The sequence below is a fragment of the Amphiprion ocellaris genome, chromosome 10, assembly GCF_022539595.1.
Source record: "Amphiprion ocellaris isolate individual 3 ecotype Okinawa chromosome 10, ASM2253959v1, whole genome shotgun sequence".
In the NCBI taxonomy this organism is placed as follows: Eukaryota; Metazoa; Chordata; class Actinopteri; family Pomacentridae; genus Amphiprion; species Amphiprion ocellaris.
Window position 1 is genome coordinate 18,759,911 of NC_072775.1, and position 26,943 is coordinate 18,786,853.

Consider the following 26,943-nt stretch of genomic DNA (forward strand, 5'->3'; position numbering starts at 1 on the left):
CTGTCTGATTCGATCATGTTTCTGTGGCTTCCATTTAAATCTTGGTCCTGTTAGTCTCTTAATCATAATAATTAATGTGATGTCTTGTCTCCATCATTTGTCAGAGACTTTTTGGTTCGTAATACCTTTCAGCTAAGCTTTGACTGTTCCCAGAGTGATGTTTGGCTCCAGTTTGTATTTCCGCTCTTAACATGGTCCCCTGGCTCTTCATTAGTCTCTCTGGACTCTGGTATTTATAGTTAGACATAAAAATGCTGATGAAACATACTTTTAAGCTTTAGATGCTCGACTTTTTGCCATTTTAATAGAGTGTGTACTTGATAAAACAATCACGGAGATTCTGTCAGTTCATCGGTACATTCACGTATGCTCTATGATAACAGCATCTCCCCTGTTATGGTGAAGGACGATCATCAAGAGCCGAGCAACAAAAGAAGCTTTTTTTTTGTTACAGTGGAGCCGAGAGAAACAGTTCTTTTCATTGCTTTTGTTACCCACTTGTTTTGTTCGCATAATGCTGCTGTCTCCAAATAATTCCGTTGCTACTATTGTTCTATTCGATCCTCTTTGAGGGCCGATTATGAAGGGCCATATCTAACCGGATTTGCCTCGTAGTTGAATTTCTGCGTGGTTATTGGCGGTATGCAGCGCCACAGTAGCTCCAGCGCTCGGACAGGTGCTTCAGCCAATGTGGTGCCTCTAAAAATGTCCATACTCTGTCACATTCGTTTTAGCGTGAAGCATGAACCCAACTCTTACAGCCCCAAATAAATGGAGCAGGGAGTTCGCCTCTGCAGCAGGCAGCGGAGGGGAAAAAAAATCATGTGTGAGTCAGTACAGTAAATTCAAATGGCAGGAAGTGTCGCAGGGATTTGGAACTCTAGCAGCAAATTGAACAAGACTTCTATAGAGGTTTAAAGCTGCGTTAATCATTGGCTCAAATGTCCATGTACGTATGACGTGTTTCTCATAGTGACAGAGCCACAAAACTCCCTTCAGCTATCCAGAGATTTGGCTTTTTTATTTTTTAAGCTCATTGTTTGGGGTTTATAGCTGCCACCTTATTGTTTTGGTTTGTTCATCATCCTCTTTTCCAGCCACAGAATGCTGCCTGTTCACTGCAAAAAAAAAAAAAAATCTCTCAAGCCACTGAACCAAACACAGTTAGCTGGAGAGTGGATATTGGAATTTTGTCAGGATAGAAACACGACTCCCAGTGAATGCTAATGTTCAGAATCTGCAGTTTGTGTAAAATTAACACATTTTAGCCCTTTCAGCTTTATAAGCCCGTAACATTTGCATATAATGTTCATTTTTAGGATGTTAATGATTCACAGTAAAGATTTCTTTACGTCAGTTGTGCACCTACAATCCACGAGAGCCAAAGTTATCCTAACTGTAAAAGCTTTGCATGTCAGTTAATTGTACTTTTTGGTTTTAGGATTATATTTGCGGTATTTTGCAAATTAGAAAGTTATCTTTGCTGGTACACACTACCGTTCAAAAGTTTGGGGTCACTTAGAAATGTCCTTATTTTTGAAAGAAAAGCATTTTTTTTTCAATGAAGATAACATTAAATTAATCAGAAATACAGTCTAGACATTGTTAATGTGGTAAATGACTATTCTAGCTGGAAACAGTTGATTTTTAATGGAATATCTACATAGAGGTACAGAGGAACATTTCCAGCAACCATCACTCCTGTGTTCTAATGCTACATTGTGTTAGCTAATTGTGCTGAAAGGCTAATTGATGAGTAGAAAACCCTTGTGCAATTATGTTAGCACATAAATAAAAATGTGAGCTTTGAGTGGGTGACCCAAAGACTTTTGAACAGTAGTGTATATCCTGTGTTCTGTTTGAACTGGCACAGACTGACATTATAGTCTACATAGATTGCAAGACAGACTGAACTTTCTCAAAGATGACCCTAAACTTTTGAACGGTAGTGTATGTGAACAGGTTCAACTGCCTAAACATCCACCGCATCCTGTTGTTGTTGTTGGATAGGAGACCATTTTCCTTTTCGTGGTTTGAAAAGCATCAGGCCTGAATCCATTGCTGTGTATGAAAAGCTAACAACCAGGTGAAATGGGGAGTTTGATTTTGAGAAGGCATGCTTAATGAAGTTTATCTCAACTCTGAGCAAAAAGGAGAAAAATAAGATGTAAAAGATAAGTAAAACTTACCCCTTGGAGAAAAAAAATAACCTTTTGTAACTGTTTATGAGACCGGAAAGATAGCCCTGTTTAGTCATATTTCAACTTGTAGTCATCTCTTAATTATTTTTTTTAAAAATGTATTTATTTTTTATTTTTTTATGAAATCTGAGTTTAACGAAAGAAACCTCAGCTTATCTCATCGAGGGAACTGTACTGACTCCATCTGACCTCTTGCCTCATTATAAATCTGTGTATTTAAAGCCAAACATCGTGCATGTTTTTTATTTGCCTTAAATTAATTAGCCATCGCCGAGATGACAGCCTATTTATTGCCTTCCCAAATGCGTAGAATAAGTTGACCTAATTTTAACAGCTCGAAGAAAGCTGCTGCCACACACTTTGACAAGTTCTAAACTTAGTTTGTTGTGTTAATAGTTTGTCAGTTGGCAGCTTGAGTTTGCATTTGAAGTCTCTGAGACGTCTTACTGGTCATTTGTCAGCCTGTTGCCGAAGCAGTCGGGGAGAAATGTGCTCTGCGGTTGCACTTTGCATCCATCTCATTAAAGACAAAGTTGATGTTAAGTGTGTATTCGTGATTCCTGCTGCACTGCTCTAATCTTGGCCTTAAATGCTTCTCGTCTCTGCGGTTGTCTGTGATACCTTGCTGTTGATTATGTCTCCTGTGTCAGCGGGGAGCAGAGCAGCCACTGGGCATGCAGATGCTGCCATGGATAATTGGCCACTGAGCATAGTGGAGGATTATGAATGTGTTGTGATAATAAAGCAGATGAAGGGTAGCTCTGGGAGACTGTACTCTTCACCTCAGGAAGGAAGGAGCGAGGGCCTGACAGTTGGATGTCTTCTTGTGCTCGCTAAATTTTCATAGCCGGCTCGTATCAGGAAGAGATCTCAGTAAGCAGAGATGTATCAAAAGAGAACGTCGTCTGATGTTATCTTGGCATCTATATTTAATCTAATTAGCAGATCTCGGTCTGAACAACAGCCATCCCAGCAAACTGTTCTGGAGAATGATTTTTAACGTAAATGGCAGATTTCATAGCTGTCCATTGATTATCTACAGCATGACAGAAAAAGTAGAAGTCCTATCACAAACCCGCTTTGTCCTTCTCGGTGTCAAGGTCTTGATTAGCTATACCCAAAGCTTCTCATGCATGAGCCTTAACGCTTGAGCTCCTCATTGATGAAAGACTCCATGAAAGTTTTAATACAGTTTTTGTGAGGCTCAGGCTGAGAGAATTGCTTCAGTAAAAGCCTCCACTTTGAGCTACTGAGCCTCAGGGTTGGAAGGATGTGTTCTGACTATCTGGGTCACTTCACAGTGGATTTTTTTTTTCTAAAAAAACTAAGTGTAATGTTCTCAGATCAATAGAGGCTGTACTCAGATATGCCAGTTTCATTTAATATGCTCTCAGCTGAGCCTCCCCAATGAATGTCTGATCTTCTCATCTTGGTGCAGATTGAATGGCTGGACTGTTGGACCATGACACCACTTGGGCCGTGGTAGACATTTAAAATAGGTGTTGGTTAATATTCAAGGTGATTTAGAGGGCAGTTGATGGTTTCTGTACTCTTGTATGGAATGCTGCATTGTGCTCTTTGGCACTGAAAGACCTATAGTAAAGTTTGTTGTGATGTTTTAATTTGTGTGCTTCAGCCGCGCATTGAAGTTACCTAGGAGTAGTCGATGTCACGGCAACTGGCAGGTGATGACTCACCGTTCTCGAGTCAATAATTCTCAGCATCAAAGTCAGATTTTTGGTACAAATGTTATTTTTCTTCATCTGCTTTGAATGTCTTTTTGCGCATAATCCTCATACGACCCTCCTGATGAAACGAACATGAAACTCTAGTTCTGGCACGCTAATAGTATAATCATTAAATATTTAGCGAACTTGTTTTTTAGCAAGTCTGGCCCATGTTTCATCTCATTACTTCATGCTTAGCTAGTATTGGACACGTGTCCTATCCAATTTGACCGATCTTCTTTTGTTTTTATGACTGCACTCTGTTGTCTGTCCAATCTGAAGACATGACATTCTCATTAGGGCTTTTGAGTTAATGGTATTGCATAACTGGGCACATCCCTTGGCATCGCAGTTATGTCATAAAGCTTTGAGTAATTACTTTTCATTTTGGATGAAACAGCAGTATAATCCCTGAACATATTACAGCACTGCCAGTCGAGTGACGACCTTTTGGCCCTGGGTTTCCCCGCTCTGGCAAAGAGCTGATGAACATTTGTTCAGTCAAATGAGAGAATGAAAACATAAACATTCCTTTTAAAGTTATTTTTTTGGCCTTTTGTTGGCTTTATTAGACAGGTTAGTAGTAGGCAGAAGAATGGGGGGTAGACCTGCAGCAAAGGGCCGTGAGCTGGAATTGAACCCAGGCCGCTGCATCAGGGGCTACATCCTCTCTTCATGGGTCGCCTGCTCAACCAGTTGAGCTATCTGGGCTCCTCAAACATTCTTAATGTAAGGAATAAGAGGGATGTAAAAGTTGACTTCATGCCAGATTTTTACGGTCAGAGTTATGTGTAATTGAATTGAAGGAAAATAGGTAATATAAACAGAATAGAAAGGAATATACATTTAAAAATCTGTCTTTTCTAATCATATCAAGCAAATCTGACTGAAAATATTCACCTTTGTGTGGCATATTTTTGTTTTTAAATGGTGTAATTTCCAAAAGAGGATGTTAAAATGAAAATCTCTTTAGATGATCGTGGTAATTTTTTGGAAATCAATTGCCAAGATGCAATGATTGTAATTTTGATTACATTTCCTGAGTATTACAAGGTCCACTATTCTTATTGTTGAGAGAAACAATGCCATATTCAGAGCTGTTGAAAACTGACATGAAGGTTTGAATGCACACGAATGTCAAATGTGTTACAGCTCACTTCCTCCCAACGCCCATGAGAATGAGCTCTGCTTTCAGTCAGGAAAAATCCTCCATGTTGATTCTGGGTCAGCTCTTTGATAAGTCTATTTACTATCCCCTTGATACACTTGACCTAATGTTAAATTTGTTCCCTCTGGGGGGAAACATCACTTTCTGATGGAACTGCCAGCATTAGCATCCAAAATAGCATGTCGAAAATGGCACAATTTCCTTTGATTTCACACTGTCTTCAATTTCCCAGCTCCTAGGGCTCTCATGGAGATGACTCTGTGCTTGACATACTGCTAGTATTTCGATCACGTCTTTTTCCCAGGGAGAAAAAAAAAAGACATTTCGCTGCCTAACTAATTCTTGGCTTAGAGCTGATCTCAAACAGCTTCTCTTGGAGAACTTTTGAAGTGTGGAGTGATATTGAACATCTGGTATCCTGGAGGAACCTCATAATGGAGCATAGTGTTTAATAATAACATGCTTTTCTGTGGTAGTTTCTAACACCGAAGGACAGAGGATCTAAAATTGTGCCCCACAGGCTTTCCAGCCTGGTATTTGTGTGACTCTCATTTGTGTTTTTAATTTTGGACTCTCGGCATTTGGTTTTAAATCTGCTGTGTTGTGACTAAGGGCAAGGAAAGAAGAGGTTCAGCTGACATTATTCTCCCAGTTCTACTTTAAAGGATGTATTAGCATTGAACACATCTTTCTCAAAAGAACAGGGAGGGACAGGACTCCTGGGTCATATGTAAAGCACACATGGCAGAATGTGTGTTCTTCCTCATAAGCAGGAGTCACAAGAGGCCTGCAGGGAGTCTCCAGCGCTCCGTGCTCAAGTGTTGTTACTCATCCTCATTTGACATTCCTAATTGGTTTTCATGCAGGGCTAGATTTTGCAAACAAACGTGATGTTTAACTGCTTTCGTTCAGCCTCCTGATATCAGATCTTAAGTGGCTCAACTTTTGAAGCCTAAAAATAGAAGCAAACAGTAGCTGTGGGACATGCCGTCTTGTGCATAATGTATTACTATGAGAAGGGAAGTGTTGCTGGAATATCTCTTTTATCCTTTATCTTTGTGAATCAGTGCCCTGCTTTTTAGCTTGAACTGTTCACCGCTTGGCTGATTATCTTTACAGCAAAAATTTAGGGTTTAGTACTGCTGTTTTGTCTGATAAGAGATGAAACTCACAATGAAAGATAACACATCGCATATAAGCACTCAAGTAATAGCAAGGAAACTCTAGAAACGTGCATGTTTGGGCTGATCAGGCAGATTTGGTTTTCAAATTTTTGGTAATACACCTTTTAAAAGGAGTGTGACCCCAGAAAGTTCTTGGAGTGTCATTGTGAGAGTTAATTCACTGCTTTGCCCAGCTATCGCTAGAGTCTTTGCTGCTATAATCATCTGTGAAAATCCAGAAAATCCACTAAAAGCTATGGCTCATGATAGAGGAACTATTTGCTTTGCCTGGGAACGTGTGCTACTCACTGGAGATCTGCTCACAGCTTTTAGTAATGAATTAGAAATCCTATGGTTTTCCTTTCTTTTAGTGCAGTGCTTCCCAAATATCTCAGTCAAAGCCCCACATATCAGCTTTAACGGTTTCACATTTAAATTTCATTTCCATGTGACAAGCTGTGATGTCATATACCAGTCTGCTGAATGCATTTATTCCTTTTTCTTACCTAGTTAAAATTCACTTTTATGTAAGGCTTGCAAGGACAAACAAACAAGATAAAGGTAAAGAAGGTTGCAGGCATTTTAATGCTGCTGCTGCTGCTGCTGTGATGAGAGCACCACCCACAAGTCTGAATCCACTGGCAGGCAATATTTTTGTCTTGTTTTCTTGCATTCCATGGGTGCGAGAGCCACGTCGCCTTTATGTGATGTCAGAAAGGCAAAGTACCACAGTGAATGCTACCAATGACCAGGATTTTTTGTTTTACTTATTTACTGCACTGTATGAAATCCTCTTCTGACATATCCCGTTTTGTTAGAAAGCTGGATTGCAACATCTGTCTTCCACTGAAAACAGCAGTGTTTGGTGGGATTTTAGCTTTGCTGGTCAGCTCACATTCATTAGTGTCAAACTATGTTGAGGTTTTTCTTTGAGCCTTTTTTTTTTTTTTTTTTTTTAAACCAGCGGCTTGTTCCATAAAGCAACTTCACCAGATAAATCAGGCTTATTTGAACTAGTCTGACTTACTGTGAGGTTATGTTAGTTCCATAAAGCAAATTACTACTGTTAACTTATGCTGAGAGAAACAAACCTGAGGGCCTGTTCCAAAAAGCATACAAAACTGCCACACCAACCTTAATTTGACGGTAAACCGGTCCCATCAAGATCATGCAATCAGGCTAATTTGACACAGTTTCAAGCAGTCGGGATGATGTCTTTCCCACTGGGTGAATATTACAGGAACTCTGGTTTAGCAACAGCTCAGTCTGATAGTTAACCAGCATAAGTTTCCAGAGGAACTGAATTTGAACTACGTTGAATTTGAAATAACCTTAATGTAAGTCAGACTAACTGAAATAAGCTTGGCTTATTACTCCGCCAAGGAAAGCTTCGGAGTTATGTGACAATCAGCGTACGTTTGTCCTTCTGTTTGTCTGTCTGTTAGCAAAATTGCTCAAAAATGGACTAACGGATTTGGATGAAATTTTCAGGGAAGGTCAGAAATGACACAAGGACCAACTGACTAGATTTTGGCAGTGATGCGTCTTATAGTCTGGATCCACGGATTTGTTAAAGATTTCTGTATCATTGTGAAATAGCGACACAGCATCACTGTAACTATGACAACAAGTGAACATTATGTCAGCTGCTTGCTGACGATCACATGATTGTGATCCTACTAAAAATCAACCGCTGCGGACTTATTGGGACTTATCTGTCTGAAATGATACAAGGGTTAGGGGGTGTTTCCGAGTCCCATCAATTCCCGCCGCCCGCTACACATTTAGGTCGCGTGATTCGGTATCCATACATAACGTACACATGCATAACACATGCCTGTGCTCGCCGCAAGGTCATTTTTTATTAAAGATTTCATCCGTTGGAAATAACACAACGACTGAGCAGCTTTGGCAGAGTACTGCGCTCTCTGAGTGCTTTTCTTGTTTGGTAAAGTTGTTAATGGAACAAGCCCCAGGTCATATTTTTCATTTGCTTCTCTGATTAACTGTTTCTTCTATTTTAACATGTTTGGAAATATAACATGGTTAATCGAAATGTGACTGATTTATTATTATTTTTTCATTCTAGTTAAACACCCATGTTGGTAAATGCTGATTTAGTGAACGGGTTGACCAGGGTTAAACGGCTGTATGATACTTGGATGGATGACAACTTACAATCTAAAAATATCTGTAACATTCTGCTTCTTTACACTATCAGCGTTGGAGAGGAAGATGTCAGTGCGGCAGAGCAGAGATGAGCTTATCAAGAGAGGAGTGCTGAAGGAGATCTTTGAAAAAGGTGAGCTGGTTTCATGCAATTACACTCTGATTTATCCGAGCTGGAAACTGTCTCAGATTTAAGTAGAAACTACAGGAGGGAAAGACGTGGGGCGCTAAATTGGACGGTCTTCAGTTATTCATCTCCTCATTAATCAGTAGTCTCTGATGTGCACTCTTCAAGATTTGGCAACGGGTATCTAGAGATATAATCTTTCATTATAGAAATTCTGTAGCGTTTTTAAACTCTTTGATCTTGATTTGACGTGCCTTAGACATCCCACATTCAAAGCTTGAGAGTGTATCTGACGGCGGGGGGGGGCGTTATGTGCTGCGGGGCATCAAAAACAAAGTTAGAGAAGCTGAGAAAAGTCCACTGACTCTTGCCAAGATGTGAAGACGGCAAATAAAGAAATATGGGGCCTTTTTATAAGATATATTTTTATTGTGTCACAAAGCTTTTTGGACAAAGTTCAAATGTAAAAAGACTCTTTGATGTCAAAGATAAGACAAATCTGTTTCAAACTAAGAACGGATAAAAATAAAATGTGTATTCATTGAATCTAAGGTTTGAAGTCACGTGTACATTTGAGATGCAAATGCTGTCTGCCTCAGTCAGCAAATGATAAAATGAATAGGTGCCTTCCTTATTTCTGCCCGCTATCTGTGCCACTTCTGAGATATTAATAAGGCCAGATGTGCTTAATTCTCCCTGCTGCAGAGACCAACATCTCACTGACTAAACCTCAGCATCATGTACATGTATTATTCCTGAAGGATATATTTCAAAACAAAGGCCTTTAAATGGCCCATGCATATGATAGCTTGTTACATTACAACAATTTATGACTTAAATATCTGAAGTTAGTAACACAAAAATATGAAAAACAAACTCCCTGGGAAGACCTCATGTATGTTAAAAAGTCCTGTCAGGCTAAGTTTTCTTGTGCTTTTCTTTTTGAAAGGCTGCTCAGGCTAGATGACATTTGGGAATGGGGGAAGCACACAGCATCAATACATTGTTAGTCAGAATATGTGAGCAATGTTGCGATTTGTAGTGTCAGCTTTAAAATGTGATCATGCAAAAACCATCAAATGGCTCAGAACTGTGAAAGCATTAAGAAGCAGAAGTTCTGTCAAACTGCTCGTCTGCCAGCGTTCCACAGTCTGGCGTGGGCTGATAGAAAGCCCCCGGGTTGTTACACAGCCTTACTCCCCATTGTCTCAAAAACACCCCAAGTTCATTTTAAACTTTAAACAGTCTTTTTGGGAAGCGCTTTTCATATTCACTCAGAGACATTTTTGACGCTTGTCAGCTTGTTTGTTTCTTCCCTCTTGTTTTAGCAACTGTTGAATTCCGATCTTCGATGGACCACGGCATCTGCACTCAGGAGCCCTCTATGAAGTCATCCATGGTCCTGCCCACCAAGAAATCTGTCACCTTTCCAGGTGACCATCAGGACACACCTGCCAAGCCCCCGCTTTACCACAAGCAGCCTCCTGCTCTCCCTCCAAAGCCTTTCTCTAGGATCCCAAACCATAGCACAGGTCAGTTATCCTAGTTCATGAACAGCTGCGGGTTCACGTGGCCTTTTTTCCTTGATCTCTCTCCAAGCCAATCTACACTATTCACTGTAACCTGCTTTCTATTTATTTATTGCTATGCACAGTACTGAGTTTTTGCTGTATTCCCTGAAACTGAAATTCACATGTAGATTCTGAGTATTTGATAGATGAGCCGTGACCGCTTTTGCTTCAATCTGTACCTGCGCTGCCACACATGTGCAGAGGATTATAGTAGTCTCATTAAATTCCCCTGCGGTTAGGTCAGCTGGGCTCTCTCTGTCATTGTCAATCTGTCAGTAGAGGGAAGTGGCATTACTCTGGCCTAATTCCCACCACTGTGCACTGACGTCTGAGCCATATCTGATCGCCTATGAGCTCTCTTTATCTGTCTGCACCAACAAACTGCGGGAGATGCTTTAAACTCAAGTGAACCCACCACAAATGTTTCTTCTTTCTGTCCTCCCTCTCTCTAGATTCTTGCCAGCCAATGAAGTTGCCCTGCATGCCCGGGGGAAAGCACTCTCCACCTCTGCCACCCAAGAAAGTGATGATTTGCGTGCCTCCAGGGGGTCTGGACTCCTCCTCCACCCCATCTCCATCCCCCAATCCCCTCAGCAGTCTCTCCCAGAAGTGTGCCCCTCCGCAGGGCATGCCGCCCCACCACGGCACCCTGCTGCCCTCTCAGCTCGCCGGCCTCTCCGCTCTCCACCAGAGCCACGGTCACCCACTTCAGCTCCAGTATGGCAGCTTACATGCCCCCAGCCGGATCATCGAGGAGCTCAATAAAACCCTGGCGCTCTCCATGCAGAGGTTTGAAAGGTTAGTAGCTATCAGCACTCAGGTCATTAAATCTGACTGTGTGAAAGCAGACAGGGATTATGGATCGCTCTCGATTTGTCTGTCTGCACATCTCACATAATATCTTGCTTGGATTATGACTCAATTTTGATGGTATATGTGTATTTCTGAAATTACACAGATAGATATTATGTAACAGACCTATAGCTTAATACAGAATTCCCAAAGGGTATGCTGGTGACGACATTATTTACCTTTTATTTGATTAGTCATGGAGAGAAAATGAAACTCTTGCTATTAAAAGCTGTTGCTTAAACGGCACTAATCATGCAAAGGTGAACTAGAATAGAGCAGCCTGTTTGTTAACTTGTATCCCTGGTGGCTGCTGGTTGTCCACTGCTTTCAAACATATTCTGGTGTTACTGAGGTTGCATCCTGCCAGCTCTGTAGCACTGCTATACAGGTCTAAATCAGCCCACTGCCTCACAGGGCAGCATGGCCTAATTTTTAAGTAAATGTGTGTATGTGTGGGCACAGGCGCGTGGAGTAGGCGTCCCTCCAGCAGTTGGCCTGACATAACATGGCCAGCTGCTCTTTAGAAGAGCTGCGTTTCTTCTTGTTTAGAGAAAAGGGACACGGTAGTGGATTGCACATTATATAATCTCTTACATTAGGATCTCTTTTTCACCAGAGCTATTTGGGCAGGGATAAGGAAGTAGTGGTCCTGACATCGCGCACAATTAGTCTGAAAGCTAGAAATGCTTACGTAACATCATAAGAAGCTTCGAGTAGACTGCTATTAATCAATCTATCAAATATCTCTCCATGTGCTTGTGGCTAATGAAATGCTTGTGGCATTGTTTTTGAATTATTCAAGCCGTGCAATCGGTTACTCTTGTCTTCCTCTGTGTGGTTCAGAGAATTGTATGACATTGCGTAGGGTTGCACAGAATTACACTTGTTTTGTGTTGGAGCTCCTTTTTTACTCCAGTTTCATTCAGCTGGAGCTATATGCCTCCTCTCCCTTTGTACTTGGATTAAAAACACACTGAGATATCATAATGTTCTCTACCAGAAGCCAAAGGTTCATTTATTGTTTTAAACCACTTCCATTTTCTGGTTGGAGAAGCTTTGCCAGCGTTATTGTTTCCATAATACTGTTTTCATTTCTAAATGCTTAAAACTTCGCTGAAAGGTGATTTATATGAAATCTGATCCTTTCCCCATTTAAACTAGAGTTTTGCCTTCAGGGGGTGCACAAGCTTCCTTTTAGAAGGCCAAATGATTTGGCCACAGATATTACCTACTGAAATAATAATAAGATTTGGGTGAAAACATTCATAACCTAACTGCATTTCTCTCCACTAGTTCTGCTCTGCATGGTGGTGGTCAATGTGCTCCATTGGAGAGAAGAGAAGTGCCATCTGTGATCATCGACTATGAGGACGACAAGGAGAATATGCCCAACGAGTCCGACTACGAAGATCTGCCCAGCATGTATAAGGACGAGGACGATGATGTAGATGATGATGAGGATGATGATGAAGATGACGACTCCATATTTACAAGTAAGTGGCAGCGGTCACAGTGACACCGAGGAGTGAAAATGTTGAAATTGCAAAAACTGTGGATCCAGAAACACATTAACAGACACCTAAACACTCTCTATTTTACCATCACCGTCTAATGCCAGGCTGCCATTTTGATGACTAATGTTATCATGATTATCAGACAGCCATGGGTATTTTTTAACCCTCTGAACCCTAAGCAGCTCCTGTCACATTTTGACTCACTGTGGAGTCATTTTTCACTCCAATGTGGAATCCAGTGACACAACCATAGTTGGAAGTAGAGAGGACTCAAAAATGTCTTCTGTATGATGTAACAAAGTTAGAATGCAGTAAATCAACAAAAATGGAAGAACAGCAGTTGAATTTCTTTTACAAAAATGGATAAAACCTGAAATCAACTTGTGTAACATTTTCCAAAGTGCTCACAGATGTTACAAATACTGAAGAAAGGAAAACTCTACAAACTATAAATATTTTATTACTTACATTTTTACTCTCTTTCTGTCGATGTTTCGTATCTACTCTGTGTAAACACAGTCTGCAGTTCATCCCAGTTCACTCAGAAAGTTCCACAGTTTTTGTCACGTGAATGTTAGTCACAAATGAATCATTAATGGCTGCACTATGGAGGACAGAATTTTATTTATTTGAATTTTTTTTACAGAATCTTGTTGGAGCAAACTGATTATTTGATTAAACAAAAAAATCCAATGAATCTTTCTGTTATTACAGTTTCTGGCTCTGAAAAATTATGTCCTTCTGGTAATTTCCATGTGTCTCTTGGTGATTCGTAGAGTTAAGAAGGGTTTACAATCCTTCAATTTTTATTTTTTTGTAAGTAAAGATGAAGACAGGATGTTAGAGAGTAGCAAAGATAAAGAGAAAGAACAGAGTTTGCCCCTACGGAGACTCTGTCTTTGTCTATTTTGTCGGTCAGCTCCTGTTCACAGGTACAGTGACATGTTTGGTTGAGTGATCGTAATCGACAGTGCTGCTATTTTCACACGAAGGCTCTTGGATCTGAACTAAACTGACCTTCAAAGCGGGGACAAAATTAGGTTCACAGAAGTCTATCCAGCATCATGCTGTCGCCCAACACCTTTATGCACCTCCATTTGGCAGAACTGCTGAACTGCAGAATGGTTTGTGTTTTTTTTTGACACATTAGAGTTTTTAAAGGTTGTGATTGGTCATGTGTGATGGAATTGGTCAATATGCCACGTCAAGGCTTTAAGGCTCATTGGAAGTATGAGTAATCCTTAAAGGTGTAGGAAATTTGATGTAGAATCTTGTTTTTTTCAACCAAATCTGTGCATGTGATATATTGTACCAAGCCTTTGCAATTACAGAAAACATCAGGTTACAGTTACAAATTGCTGTAATTTAAAATGCCAGTGTTAAATTCATGAAAGAAAAACAACAGTCTTAGTGTTTATTTATTTGCAAGCTTAAAGTTGTGTTTAATTTTTATATAAATCTAACATTTTGAAGATTATTCTTGACGTATAAATGCATGGTATAAACCGTTTTGAAACAATCAAGAGACATAGAAAAATACAATAGAGAGATTAAAAGCCATTTTGTTAAAATAGACTTCAATGTGCAATTATTGCCTGCAGCTCCTCTCATGTTTTGCTCATGGCATTTGGGTTTAGGTACCTTGGCTCAGAAGGTGCTAAGAAAAGACTCGTTGGCCATCAAGCTGAGTAACCGTCCATCCAAAAGAGAGCTGGAGGAGAAAAACATCCTGCCCATGCAGACAGATGAGGAGCGACTGGAGTCTAGGCAGCAGATAGGCACCAAACTCACCAGGTGAGACACATCCACACATGCATTTTTAACCCTGAATACATTTATGATACATGCGCAATTTCTGGGCCAAATATTTTCAGTAAACGTGCTTGATGCTGCTGTAACCAACTCAAACAGCAGCTGCTGGGCAGCAGCACCGGCTCCTCTCAGCCAAAGCGAGCGTTTTGTCATACTTTGGGCTGACAATGCTCAGTATCCTGGCTGATAGAGCTGTGTCTCAGTCCCAAGCCAATGTGAGCTTTTTTTACTTTTTATTATTGAAACGCTTTCATATCCTTCCATTTTTTCCTTCTCAACATCCGATAAGGATAAATGCTTTATCTTGTTAAAATGAGTCTCTGAAAATGGAGTTGACCTAATTTCAGTGATGCATCAAACCCCCCCTTCTCCTTTCCTTCTCTTGTCTTCTCTCTAGTGTGCTCTCTCTCCCTCTCTCCCGCTCTCTCTCTCTCTCTTCTTTCTTCCTCCTGCCTGACTTCCTCCCTCGCTCACTGAATCACCACGGTGATGCATGTGCCAAACTATCTCCACCCGACTCCTCCACACAGCAGCACCACGCAGTCCATTTCATACCAGCAGTTTACACACACAGGCACGCAATACTGGCGCAGTATGTACAAATCATAGTGATTTGAATGTTGAGGTCACAAGTGTGAATTCTAGTAACTGAACAGATCAAACAGCATAATGTTTTTCCCCAGTAGATAACAGGTCTCATCTGATTTCAATCTGTGACTAAATAAAAGCGACGTAATGATGTACAGAGAGGAGAAAGCACCAACAAGCCAGTGGTGAATACAAAAATGGAAGCCTGTTTTATCTAATAACATAGGAGTTGGAGGAAATGTGGCTGTAAGGGACTGACAGAGTATTATCTAGAGACACTGGCACAGAAGTCACTATTCCCCACTGCGACTGGAACACAGTGTGTGCTCCCAGACGGCCTGCCTGCTTAGTTGTCATGTTCCCAAAAAGCTCTGTGATAGTGTCCTTTGCACAGTGTCATCTAATGCACACCTCCCAGTTATGTTCTGTTTTTAACCCGCGGCATTGTTGTCCTGCAAAGTCACTGCTTGTGCCAGGCCAATCTGAATTGATCACGGTAATGCTAAACTAGGACATGCTGGCCTCAACTTAGTTGTGTCGGCCTGATTTACTGGCAAAACCCTGGATAGTGAAGGGAAGTGTTTCAGTTTTTACCCCTGAGAAAGTTGCCCTTAATTTTTGCAAACTTTATCATCTTCTATGCATTTTACGTAACATTTATTTTGTGTCTCCTAAAAAGAGAGAGAGTCAGATAGGAAGACTGATAGCACTCTGGTATCGGTTAAATATGAAGTTATAGCCAGGATTTGTTTTTCTTCTTGTTTGTGTTTAACATCAAAATGACATTAAGCTCTTTTGAGCTCCCCCTACCACTGAAAACACATCTAGGTCTTCAGAAGCTCATGTTTTTCTGTGTTTACCATCTAGTTGGTGTCCATTAGCTGTTTGGTAGTGGGCAGACTGTGCAGTGGGTTTGCATGAGTTCTTTTTCACAGAAAACTGTAAATGAGATAAACAACCGTGGTAAGAATGAACCGATACAATTAAATTATGGGGCAATAACCAAAACAGTAAATTATATGATGCTAAACTGCTCCAGAGAGCTGAAGGATGCTATAAAGTTGGATTTATACTGCCAAGGAACTGTTAACAATGTTACTCAAAAACGGAATAACAGATTTGGATGAAATTGTCAGGGAAATTCAGAAATGACACAAGGACCAAGTGATTAGATATTGGCAGTGATGCAGCTTATAATCTGGATCCACTGATTTGTTAAAGCTTGCCAGATAGCGGCACTGCGATATTGTGACCCTACTAAAAATCTACTGGTGTGGACTTATCGGGACTTACCCGTTGGAAATCATACAAAGAACAATTGATTAAATTGTGGGGGTGTTACTGAGTCCCATCAATTCCCACTGCCAGCTACATATTTAGGTCACATGATTCGGTGTCCGTGCATAACATAGACATGCATAACATGTGGCTATGTTCAGTGTAAGGTAATTTTTTTATTAAATATTTCCTCCATTGGAAATTATACGATGACTGAGCAGCTTTGGCGGAGTACTGCGCTCTCTGAGTGCTTTTCTTGTTGTAATAGTGGCGCCTTAACTCTACACACAGTGGTTTGGTCCATTGTTATTTTTAAAATATTGATTAGTGCAGCTTTGAATACAGTATTCCAAGTTAGCAGTTACTTTATAGAACTCTGTATATCTAAATATAATCTCAGTCTCCTCATTTTCCTAGTCCTCACTTGGGACATTTTCTGGGATTGTTTGTCATTCTTATGGTTGTTTGTTGACTTTCACTGACATGATTCTGACATAATGCTCAGACTATGCAGAGAGGAGCACAGCTCAGTTTCCGAACCAACTTTTCCCCAACAATAAATTTCAGATGGGAGAAGAAATGACACAAAATGATATGAGACAAGTTTGTCTGATCCCAGATGCAACTCTGCATACAGTAGTTTATTAGACTGAGCAGCTCCAGATGGCTGTCAGATGGAGACAGTTATTGATTTAGTGCCTACATATAGGTCGTCTGCTGCTGCGTCCCAACACACTGCTGTAATCAGAGTCCCCATCTGAATGTATTTCGGATAACCTTATTGCTTTTAAGTGCCTTAGGCATTCATGTTACTTACAAATTTAGGAAGTTGGAGATAATCTGTACACAGCGTACCTCTTTAGATGGGGCGTTAAATGAAAACTTGACGTGTCTGACTGTCCCGTTCTACATTCCTTTGTGTAAATGTGTGCAGTAGATGAAACCTTTCACTTGGCATTTGAAGGTGTCATAATCACATTTTCCTTATTCAGCACCAGATGAGAGCTGACTCTTGAGGAATTTCTGGCTCTCGCCTTATTCCTGCACTGATGCAGTGTTTTATCGTAGTGTCATTCAATGAGAAGAAGAGGGGATTAGTGATCAAGGCTCTCTGAAGTTTTAGGAAGTTTACCTGTCAAGCTGTCATCAGGAATAAGATGCAAACTTTTCATCTATGCAAAGAACAACTTAGAGCTGTGTTCCTCATTAATAACTTCCACAGGAGTTAAGAAAGAATTACAATTCCAGTAATCTATATTTAATCCAGTTTGGGGCTAAGACACTGTGCTTTACTCTGAACAACAGCATTGTCAAGTATAAAAGTTCTGTGAGCCAAAATGCCAATGAGATAACCTTGCTGGGAGTTGTTGTCGAAGCAGGAATATGAATGCAGGGCAAAATGTAGAGAAGAAAAGAAAAACTAAGCAGCTTTACCTGAACTATATTCACCAAGCACTTTATTAGGAACACCATACTAATGATGTGAACGGCCTCGCTTGGCTCTTAGAGCAGCCTCATTCCTTTTGCTGCAAGAGTTTTACAAGATGTTGGAAACATTCCTCAGGGATTCTGTACCATGTTGACATGATTGCAACATATAACTTGTGCAGATTTGCTGGCTGCACATAAGTTCTGTAAATCTCCTATAGGTGTTCTGTTGGACTCTATTGGAGCTGACTTTTGCTTTGCTGTGCAACATGATGTCTTATCATGCTGGAAGTAGCCATTACAAGAGAAGTAAATTGTCACCAGAGAAGGATTCACATGGTCTGCAGTGATACACAGACAAGCTGTGGCATTCAGACAATGATTGATTGGTATTTAGGTGCCCAAAGTATACCACGAGAACATTTCTCTGTACAATCACACCACCACTGTTGACCGTACCATCTGCGTGCCTCAGCAGAAATTGAAATTCAGCAGATCCGGCTACATTTTCCAGTCTTCATCTGTCCAGTTTCGGTGAGCCAGTGCCCACTGCAGCCTCAGATGTCTGTTGTTGGCTGACAGGAATGGAACCCAACTTGGTGTTCTGCTGTTGTAGACCATCCATCTCAACATGTTCTGAGACGCATTTCTGCTCATCACAGCTGTTAAAAGTGGTTATCTGAGGTACAGTAGCCTCACTTTCAGCTTTAACCAGGCTGGCCATTCTTCACTGGCCTCTCATCAACAAGGCATTTCTCTCTGTAGAAGTGCAGGAGTTTTTTTGTTTTCTTTTTGCACCAGTTTGAGTTAACTGACTGTTGTCTGTGAAAATCAACAATGGCCCATCTGGCGCCGACAATCAAATACACTGGGGTCACATTTTCTCCTCATTCTGACATTCAATGCAAGCAAAAACTGAAGAATTCTGTATAATTTTCTGCATTATAATGGGGACTCGTGATTCCTAATAAACTTCTTTCTAAGTGTGCATATTGCTATTTGAATACCCACTGAAATGTTTGCACAGATTTTCTTTCGAAACATTTATGGCTGCAAAGTTATTGTAGAGTAGGTTGATTTGGATGGATTGGAACTGTTTTTCTTCATATTGCTTTTGTGTTGCCTTGCTAACCTCTTGACTTTGCTGACAGTAAACGTATGTTTCTCATCAGGCGCTTGAGTCAGAGACCCACAGCAGAGGAGCTCGAACAGAGGAACATCCTGAAACGTGAGTGTCTTGTGTATTTAACATTATCTCTGAGTTGCAAAAGCAGATTCCTAAATGTGAAAAGTTCAACAAAAATATCACTTTAACACTGCATTGTAGCATGAGCCCATATTTGTAGCAGCCCGTTGTGCATGCAGACCTCATGTAGTGCAGCCTGGTGATTCAGGAGACCTAGTTATGTGAGAGCTAGTGGCATACATCTCTCCCTTTATTCCTCCTTGGTCTGCTGTTTCATGTGAGGCAGGCAGGCAGGCAACAGGGCTCCCCGAGGAGTCGTGTCTAGAGAGGCTGGATTCTTAACTCAAACACATGCAGTATCAGAGAGAAGCAGTTCTGTTGCCTGGGACTCTGCGGCTCTCACATCAAAGGCTGATTTACCAGCAGTTCCTGCTTTCCCAGAGGCTCCTGCGTGATTGGCAGAGTGCAGCAGGAAAACACAGTCTAAGAATTCATGAGTGACAAGTCATGTCCTTCGTGTCTCTCATGCATATACGGTACCAAGGTTAAACAAACAGGACTCGCTTTTATAGAGAGGCGCCATCTAGAATGCAAAACTGCAAGTAGCACTAGAGATATGGTACATGTTCAGCACAGTGCAAATACAGTTTGACAGGTGAAGCTTTTGCAAACAGAAGCAGTGTCCTCATATAGCTCCTGTTGCTTCCTTAACTCGCTCCTCTGAGGTTTTTGTCTCTATAATTGAGTCCAAATCTACAGTACAACACATAGACAAATGCAGAGAGCCACGCAAATGTGATCAGTGTTTCCCCCACCCCCTTAAGAGAAGTGCATTTTCATCCTTAAATGAATTAATCACGTGATCATAAACATGGACCCAAAAGACCCAGGATAGCTTGAAAGGAACAAAGAAATCATTCTCTCCTGGTACCCAACCCTAATAGCAGTAAACAGCCCGTAATGGAAACTATTTTAAGCTTCGACAAACTTACCCAGTTTAGTGTGAATCTAATGAGCCACATTATGCAAATAGTGTGTTTGTTCCCCTTTCAAAAATATTCTTAGCATTTCACAAAGAGTCCACTGTTTTTGCCTGCCTGCACTGAAACTGTAACACTTGATCCTCTCGTTCTGTGCAGCTCGCAATGAGCAGGAAGAAATGGAGGAGAAGAGGGAGATAAAACGAAGGCTAACACGAAAGGTGAGTCCAAAATAGCTCCAAAGGTGCAAACCCACACTTGCTCTTTCAGCACCTGGAGGGGGTAAATTGCAAGCCAGAATAAACATACACTGTGACAGTGACTCATCTGTTGTGAGAAGTGATATCTGGTCCGTTACAGGCCCGGTATTGTACTTTCTCTGCTTTCCCCCAGGAGGCTCTCATGTCCTTGTTGCCCTTGGCCCTGCAGCATGATGACTGCCAAAACCTTTGACCCCATAGGGAGGTGTTGAGCATGTTACTGTCACTATCAATTACAGAATAACACTCTTGCTCACCTGCAGACATCCTGCTCAAAACAAACATCTCACAGCTGTTGGAGGACATATGTGTATAGGATGGAATAACTATAGAATAGAATTTGTACATCTTGTGTTTTACACTGTGATATAATAATCAGGACATTTTACAGCCGAAAAATAAACAAACCATGTAACTGTCACAAATTCTAAACAAGTACAGACATATCTTTGGCATTTCCTATCCTTTAGCAGTCTTTATGCAAACCTACACTGATCTAAAATCAGTAAATATCAGCCTTGCTGTAATGTATTAATTAGATACTTGTGCTGACAGTACATGCAATGAGAGATCCTGTTCATTGCAGAATCTGAAAGAGGTTCATGATATGCTTGTTACAAAATGTCTGTTGAAGTGCTGAGCTGTTTAATGAAAAATCCACTTAAAGATTGTTGTAATTAGTGATTGTTGTCTCTTGTGTATGTTGTCTATTGTCATGATCCTGCTTTCATTAGGCACGTAAGTGCTTTCTAAAAAATGGAATTAGTGCATTCAGTGATACAATATGACACTATGAATTCAACCCTGCCAGAGAGGTGCTCAAATGACAAAGTTAATAGTTTATTCTCTATGATTTTGATGACGTCACCCACCGAAGAGGCTGTGTAGGAGCTGGAATGTTGACTTTGACCTACTTATTCCATAAATGCCCTGAATACCAGAGCAGTGTGATCTTGAACTCCTCTGTGAAGCCCCTGCATAAGAAATACTGGATATGCAAGACTTTCTATGAAAACTTGAATATATATGAATTCTGGGAAGCTGCTAACCATGACGGCAATTTTGAAATCTTTACATGGTCTTCTGTTCCGTAACTCTTCTTTGACTCTTCCTCCAGCTGAGCCAGAGGCCCACTGTAGAGGAGCTGAGACAGGCCAAAATTCTCATCCGCTTCAGTGACTATGTGGAGGTGTCAGATGCCCAGGACTATGACAGGCGTGCAGACAAGCCCTGGACCCGGCTCACGGCAGCTGACAAGGCCAGTATTGCTTCAACTAATCTCAGTTAAATTAAAATAATATTTTAATGTTCTCAAGATCCCTCATTTCCTGCTTTCCCATTTTTTAAGTACCATTAAGCTCATCTCCCTCCTTTGTGCTTCATATGACGCAACTTATAACGCAGGAGAGTAATTGTCGGAGGATGTGTTCCTCCTCTTTTGTTACGCCGAGTTCCTCCTGAGTTGTTTGGTTTCCCTTTGTGAGTAAACACCCTGAAGCAGTCCTGCTGCTCAATGTCCGGTGATCTATGCCTCTGACTTTTAATGAGATCTACATTTTTGCTGAGCAGATACTCTGCCGTCTTTGCTTTGGTGATGCGCAGCTCTGAACACTCCAGGTCACACCTGAGGACCACTCATGTGAAAATCGCAGGGATTCAGCATTTTGATTATGCAACAGCTCCTCTTATATAAGCACGTAATTGGACAAGCAGTGCCTCCGGAGCCCCCAGCCGCGGCTCTGCTCTGCTGACGTTTTTTTTTTTCCCCTTCTCCTGCTTCCACAATATAGCACAGATTAGAATTCAGTTTGTTCTCCTGTCATAGAATCATCCTCCCCGCGGCTGGAGACATCCCCTTGAGTCATGCTGAACAGTAAAAGCAGTGACATCACCCCTCGGGTTGCTGTCATATGTGGCATTTTAGAGAGGATGTAAGGTTATTTATTTATTTATTTTTTAAAAAGACTCATGTCACCGAGTCTTCTGCTGCTCCATTGGTAATACTTGGAGGCTGTGATTCACTGGGCATTGTCCCAAATATGAATATGTATACCTACATGAATGAGATAGACAAAAGCCTTCCTGGAAAAGAGATTTCAAAAAAATATATTGTAAAGATGAGATGAGGCCTTAATGTGCAATTACACCACAGTGTCCCCTGGTGGAAGATAACAGTACGACAGGTTTTATGTCTAGTCTTTCCATTACTTGCATTCATTTTCATGCTGAAAATGAGATAAATGTGTGATCTAAGGACTGTAATACCTAAATGCAGCTTTGATGTTCTAAAAATACCATTTCAGTGTTTTTTTTCCCTTATATGTTTTAATATATGTAAATCCTTGGTATCAACAGTTCATCATAGTTTAAAACACAAGCTGGCGCTCCAAGTGCACCAGCAACAGATTGTGTATTATATTAGGGCTGTTGGCTGTCTCAAGAGGGGAAATTGAAGCCTCTTGTGATGTGAGAAGAGAATTGAACAGAATCATTCATGGTCTTGAGATAAACGTAAATAATGCATGAAGCATACTAAAAGGAGATGGAGTCGGGGCTTACAGGCTGCAGTTTGTGCGCTAAGCCTTTGCAGCTTCTCTCAATCTCCCTCCTTATTCGTCCTCTGCAGGCAGCTATAAGGAAGGAACTCAACGATTTCAAGAGCAATGAGATGGAAGTGCACGAGTCAAGTCGCCATTTAACCAGGTAATGTGCAGAACTATTAGTTGGCATGTGACCGTGCATGCTTAAATATCACCTTATACACACTCGGAAGACATTCACATGCTGGGGATTGGCTGTGCAACGTGAGTTCAAGCCGAGGTGATGAAATGTGATGAAATGTCTACAGCAGTCCTCATTCTGTTTGTGTTTTTTAGGTTTCACAGACCATAGTAGACCATCACTGTCTCGAGCAGTGCCGGACCGGCGCTCTCCTCCACTGAGAACCTTAAGTGCTGGACAGTAAAATGGTGCCCGTTTCTACAATAAGGCCATGTCTTCTGAAATGCCTTTTTCAAGACCCACACAACTGAGTCGGTACTACGCCACAAGATGCAGACACCCACTACTCCATCCACTGTAGTAGCACATAATGACTCCAGTTGATTCACATTGCCCCAGTGTGGAATTCGCTCGATTGTCTCCTCAAACCTCTCTGCTGAGCTCTCAGGCAAGCGCTCGGCTCTGTGGTGGTCGGACAGCGAAAGAGTTTCTGTTTTCCAATTGACTGACACTCGCAACATCAACTGAGGGCAGCTGTACCTTGGTTCATCAATGGACTCATCTCAGTGGACATGTTTTTATCCCTCTTCGTGATTATGCTGTCACTCTGGACTCCTTTAGCCCTCTTGGGCGACTCTATGCGAGGATACAGAGTGGATTGTTCTGAGCTCACTCTGTCAGCAGAAGCTCCATCTTTACTGCACCTGCTGGGACTTTGGAAATGGCTCAGAAAGCCCCACAGGAGGGAGGGAGACGCATCCAACATTAGAATCATGTGCAATATTTTTTTTTCCTTCTGCTTTTCCTAGACTATAGCACCCCCTGGAGTTTCCTCTGTGTCATTACTATGTAGTCCTGACTTGTTTCTTCATATGTGCAATTCTCACTGTACCGACAATGCTGACATCTAATTGCTAACTGTGAATCTGAGAGTTTGGGTGAATGCCTGCGCTCTCTCCAAATGTACATTTTGTTTATACTGAAGAAGGAAGGTTACGTTTAAAGAAGACTCACGCTGAACCAAGTTTTAGTCATGTCACAGTCTTACGAATTTAATGTAAAAATTTGCAGCTGGCAGATGTATTCTGGCTCCAGTTGTGAAACAGTTTTCTGTTTTATATTATTTTGTTTTTATTATAGACTCTTGGGATCATAAACCATTAATTTTCGTGTCTTTCCACATCTCAGCGCTTTGAATTGTGTGATTTTTGAACTTGAGTTACAGAGAGATGACTTGCTACGTTGTTCTTTTTTTGTTGTTGTTTAATTTTTGAGGCAGTATGTTAATGATCTTCGCTCATAATGTGCATTGTATTATACATTTTACTTTTATACTCGTGTCACTCAAGCTTTTGATGAAGCAATACCCGTTGTTTGTAGAGAAAAGGTTAAACTGCAGGTATATCCCCGCACCATTGTTTTTTACTGTGCATATACACTATGCCTACACTTCAGGGTTTTAAGTTTTCTTTTGTATGTTACTTTAGAAAGGCTTTATTCTGAAGAACTTTTTCAGCATTTTTCTTGACTGAGCCACCTAAAAATCTGCCTGTCTGACAGCTTTACCGATACATCAAGACAAGATTTGATCAAACTGTCATTGAAAACAATGATGCATTCAATTCAAAAAGATGAGCACTGATTTTAGTGGATTCACTGAGTCAGGATTTTTAAATGTTTCTATTGCATAAATTCTTTGCACTGTAAAGAGTATGGCTTTACAATGGTCATCGTTTCAAGATTGGGGTCCAAATGTGTAAATTATTGTTGGATTTCTGAGCTGTAACCAGTTTGTCTCTTCACTTTAATGGTCTTGTTACCTGATCACTGATCCTACACCAGTATTCCAACGCTCATAAGCTTTATGTGCACAAAATATTTTTAGTATTTTTTACTGTATTACTTTTAAAGTTGCAATATGAAATTCTTGTCAGATGAAGAAAAGTAGTAGAGGTGAAAGGCTGTTGGCCACCTACTACAATGCATCTTTCCTGCAAAGGAATGTGTGTTCACCCTTATTTTCAAGGTCTTGACTAGTGATAGATGACCCAATAAAATCTGGGAATTGATAATATAACATTTGTTTTGCACTGCATGGTTTGTATGTGAAATAATAGGTGTTTTGTCCATGTTTCGACCAGTTCCTCTAGAGAATCACACAGGTTGTTCTCTTGTCACATTGACGGTTTTATAAATACCGGTATTTCATTGGGTCATCTAATCGCAGAGACTTGGACATATGAGGTATTTTTGTGTTAGAACAAGCTTCTGTATGATTCAGGCATCACGCCGTTTTTTAAGAATGAATATCCATCCACAGGTTCAGTACCACAGAGCATAATAAGAATGAAGTTCTACAAATACGATCCACTTCTCATTTTCAGCTCTTAAGTAACAACCAGAGACGGTGGGCTGAGCATGAGGTTTTCCCATTTTTGCTGGAATCAAGGAACATGAATTCAGCAATAATCTGTTTCCTTTTACATGTTGGTGGAGCGACTGAGCAAATCTGAAAGGAGTCCTTTTTTTCATTTTTGAAATGCGGAATACCATGTAAAGGATACTTCATGCCGATTAAATTCCATTTCCGAATGCATTTGCATTGTATGCATTATTCTCAATTTTTTAACAGATTCCTTTTTCCTACAGTAACCGTATTGTTTTGTTCAATATATAGCACACTTTTATAACTTGTAAACACAAGTCATTGTACCTAAACTTCAGAATTTCTTAAATATAATGTGTGTATAGTACCTGTTAGGCTCATGCCATAGAGTTACTCATACAGCATTTGAACTTCTTACAAACTCAGTTGCATTCATTGGCTCAGTGTGAAAAGTAATATATTATTTTATTGGTTCTTTTACACCGAGCTTGCTTGATAAACTGCCCCTAAAATAGATGTAGAACCATTTTCTCTTTCCTAAATATTCACACAGTTTCCATAGAATTAGTCCTGTAATATGCTGTAACCCATAGCCTAGAACTTAATTTAGCTGATAAATCAGTCTTGGATCATGATAGAATTCCTCATGAATTCTTTATTGGCACTCACACTATAGAGTTTAAACCTCAAGCATACGGTTGTTCCAAGTAAATGAGGAAGATGTACACTGAATGCAAATAATTGAGCCATTTAGATATGAAAAAAATGTAACAGTAGCTACACTTTGCATGCTTAAACATAGCCAGTTGAGCAGGGTGCTTCAGCAGCTCTAATGGAAAAAGAAGTTTGTGTCTGACATTTTCATTTGAAGGAAAGGTGCACAATTTTCCAGTATATCATACAGTCAAGTGAACATGATCGAAGCACATTTACTTACTCATAGTGGAAATCCATTAGGAGGGGATCTTTTAATGACCCACAAGCAGAGGAGGAAAAGAAAAAAATACTTCACTGAACATATGGACATGAATATTACTTTAAAGCAGACTTGAAAATGTGAGTATCTACACTTTAAAAACAAATGTTTAGTTGTTAATATTGCAACAGTTTGCATAAATCTTTTTGAGTTGTGGAAACTTCAGATGAAATTATATTCAGTAACACTAAGTTGAGTTAGGGTCATTATTTTTCAAAGACCAGTGACTTAATAATTGGTTGCATAAATACAAGATTTGAAATTTTCAACACAAGGGTAAAAATGAAGTTATCAAACTAATTAATCACCAACATTAATGTGTGAAAACAACTCATCAGAACAATGTTTTCAACTTAACGGGTTTATTTAAATCCATAAATATGATTTAGTTTTATTTTGTAACCATGGATTCAATTAAGTGGGGGTAACAGGGTGTCTGAATTACTTTGTAGAGTGTATGAGAGTACAGGCTTGTTTCATAAACTTTCAGATTTAATTTTAATCATCTTTGGTTTTTTTAAAAAATTATTAATATAAATCTGTATGCATACAAGTGAGCTGGAGCCTCTTCACCTTTAAAAGAGCGAGGGAGCTGTGACTTGCCATAATGCTCCAATTAATTTTTGCAGGCCTCTTAATGCAAACATCAGCTTGTAAATGCTGGATTCACAGACAAAAGCTGAGCATGCTGGCAGGATGAAAAGCCACAGAAAAACAATCTACTTAAAAAAAATTCTCAACCTAACAGAAGTGATTATATATTACTTTTTCTCAATTGATAAGACACTAAATTACATTCACTGCACACAGCCACCAACTGACTGCACACATTTCTC

The 26,943-nt window shown here is 40.4% G+C and overlaps 1 protein-coding gene across 2 annotated transcripts in view; it reads left to right on the top strand.

Annotated features, from left to right (window-relative positions):
* The window catches only part of LOC111568692 (phosphatase and actin regulator 1-like), a 54,605-nt gene extending 29,264 nt beyond the window's left edge, over nucleotides 1–25,341 (top strand). For both annotated transcript variants that reach the window (XM_055014244.1, XM_055014243.1), the window contains exons 3-12: nucleotides 8,481–8,561; nucleotides 9,884–10,087; nucleotides 10,579–10,924; nucleotides 12,272–12,471; nucleotides 14,130–14,286; nucleotides 18,771–18,826; nucleotides 19,924–19,985; nucleotides 21,142–21,286; nucleotides 22,655–22,727; nucleotides 22,901–25,341. In XM_055014244.1, coding sequence (XP_054870219.1) covers nucleotides 8,481–8,561; nucleotides 9,884–10,087; nucleotides 10,579–10,924; nucleotides 12,272–12,471; nucleotides 14,130–14,286; nucleotides 18,771–18,826; nucleotides 19,924–19,985; nucleotides 21,142–21,286; nucleotides 22,655–22,727; nucleotides 22,901–22,916 — 1,340 coding nt within the window. In that variant the 3' untranslated portion in view covers nucleotides 22,917–25,341. The remainder of the gene's footprint in view (nucleotides 1–8,480; nucleotides 8,562–9,883; nucleotides 10,088–10,578; nucleotides 10,925–12,271; nucleotides 12,472–14,129; nucleotides 14,287–18,770; nucleotides 18,827–19,923; nucleotides 19,986–21,141; nucleotides 21,287–22,654; nucleotides 22,728–22,900) is intronic.
* Nucleotides 25,342–26,943: the final 1,602 nt, after the last annotated feature.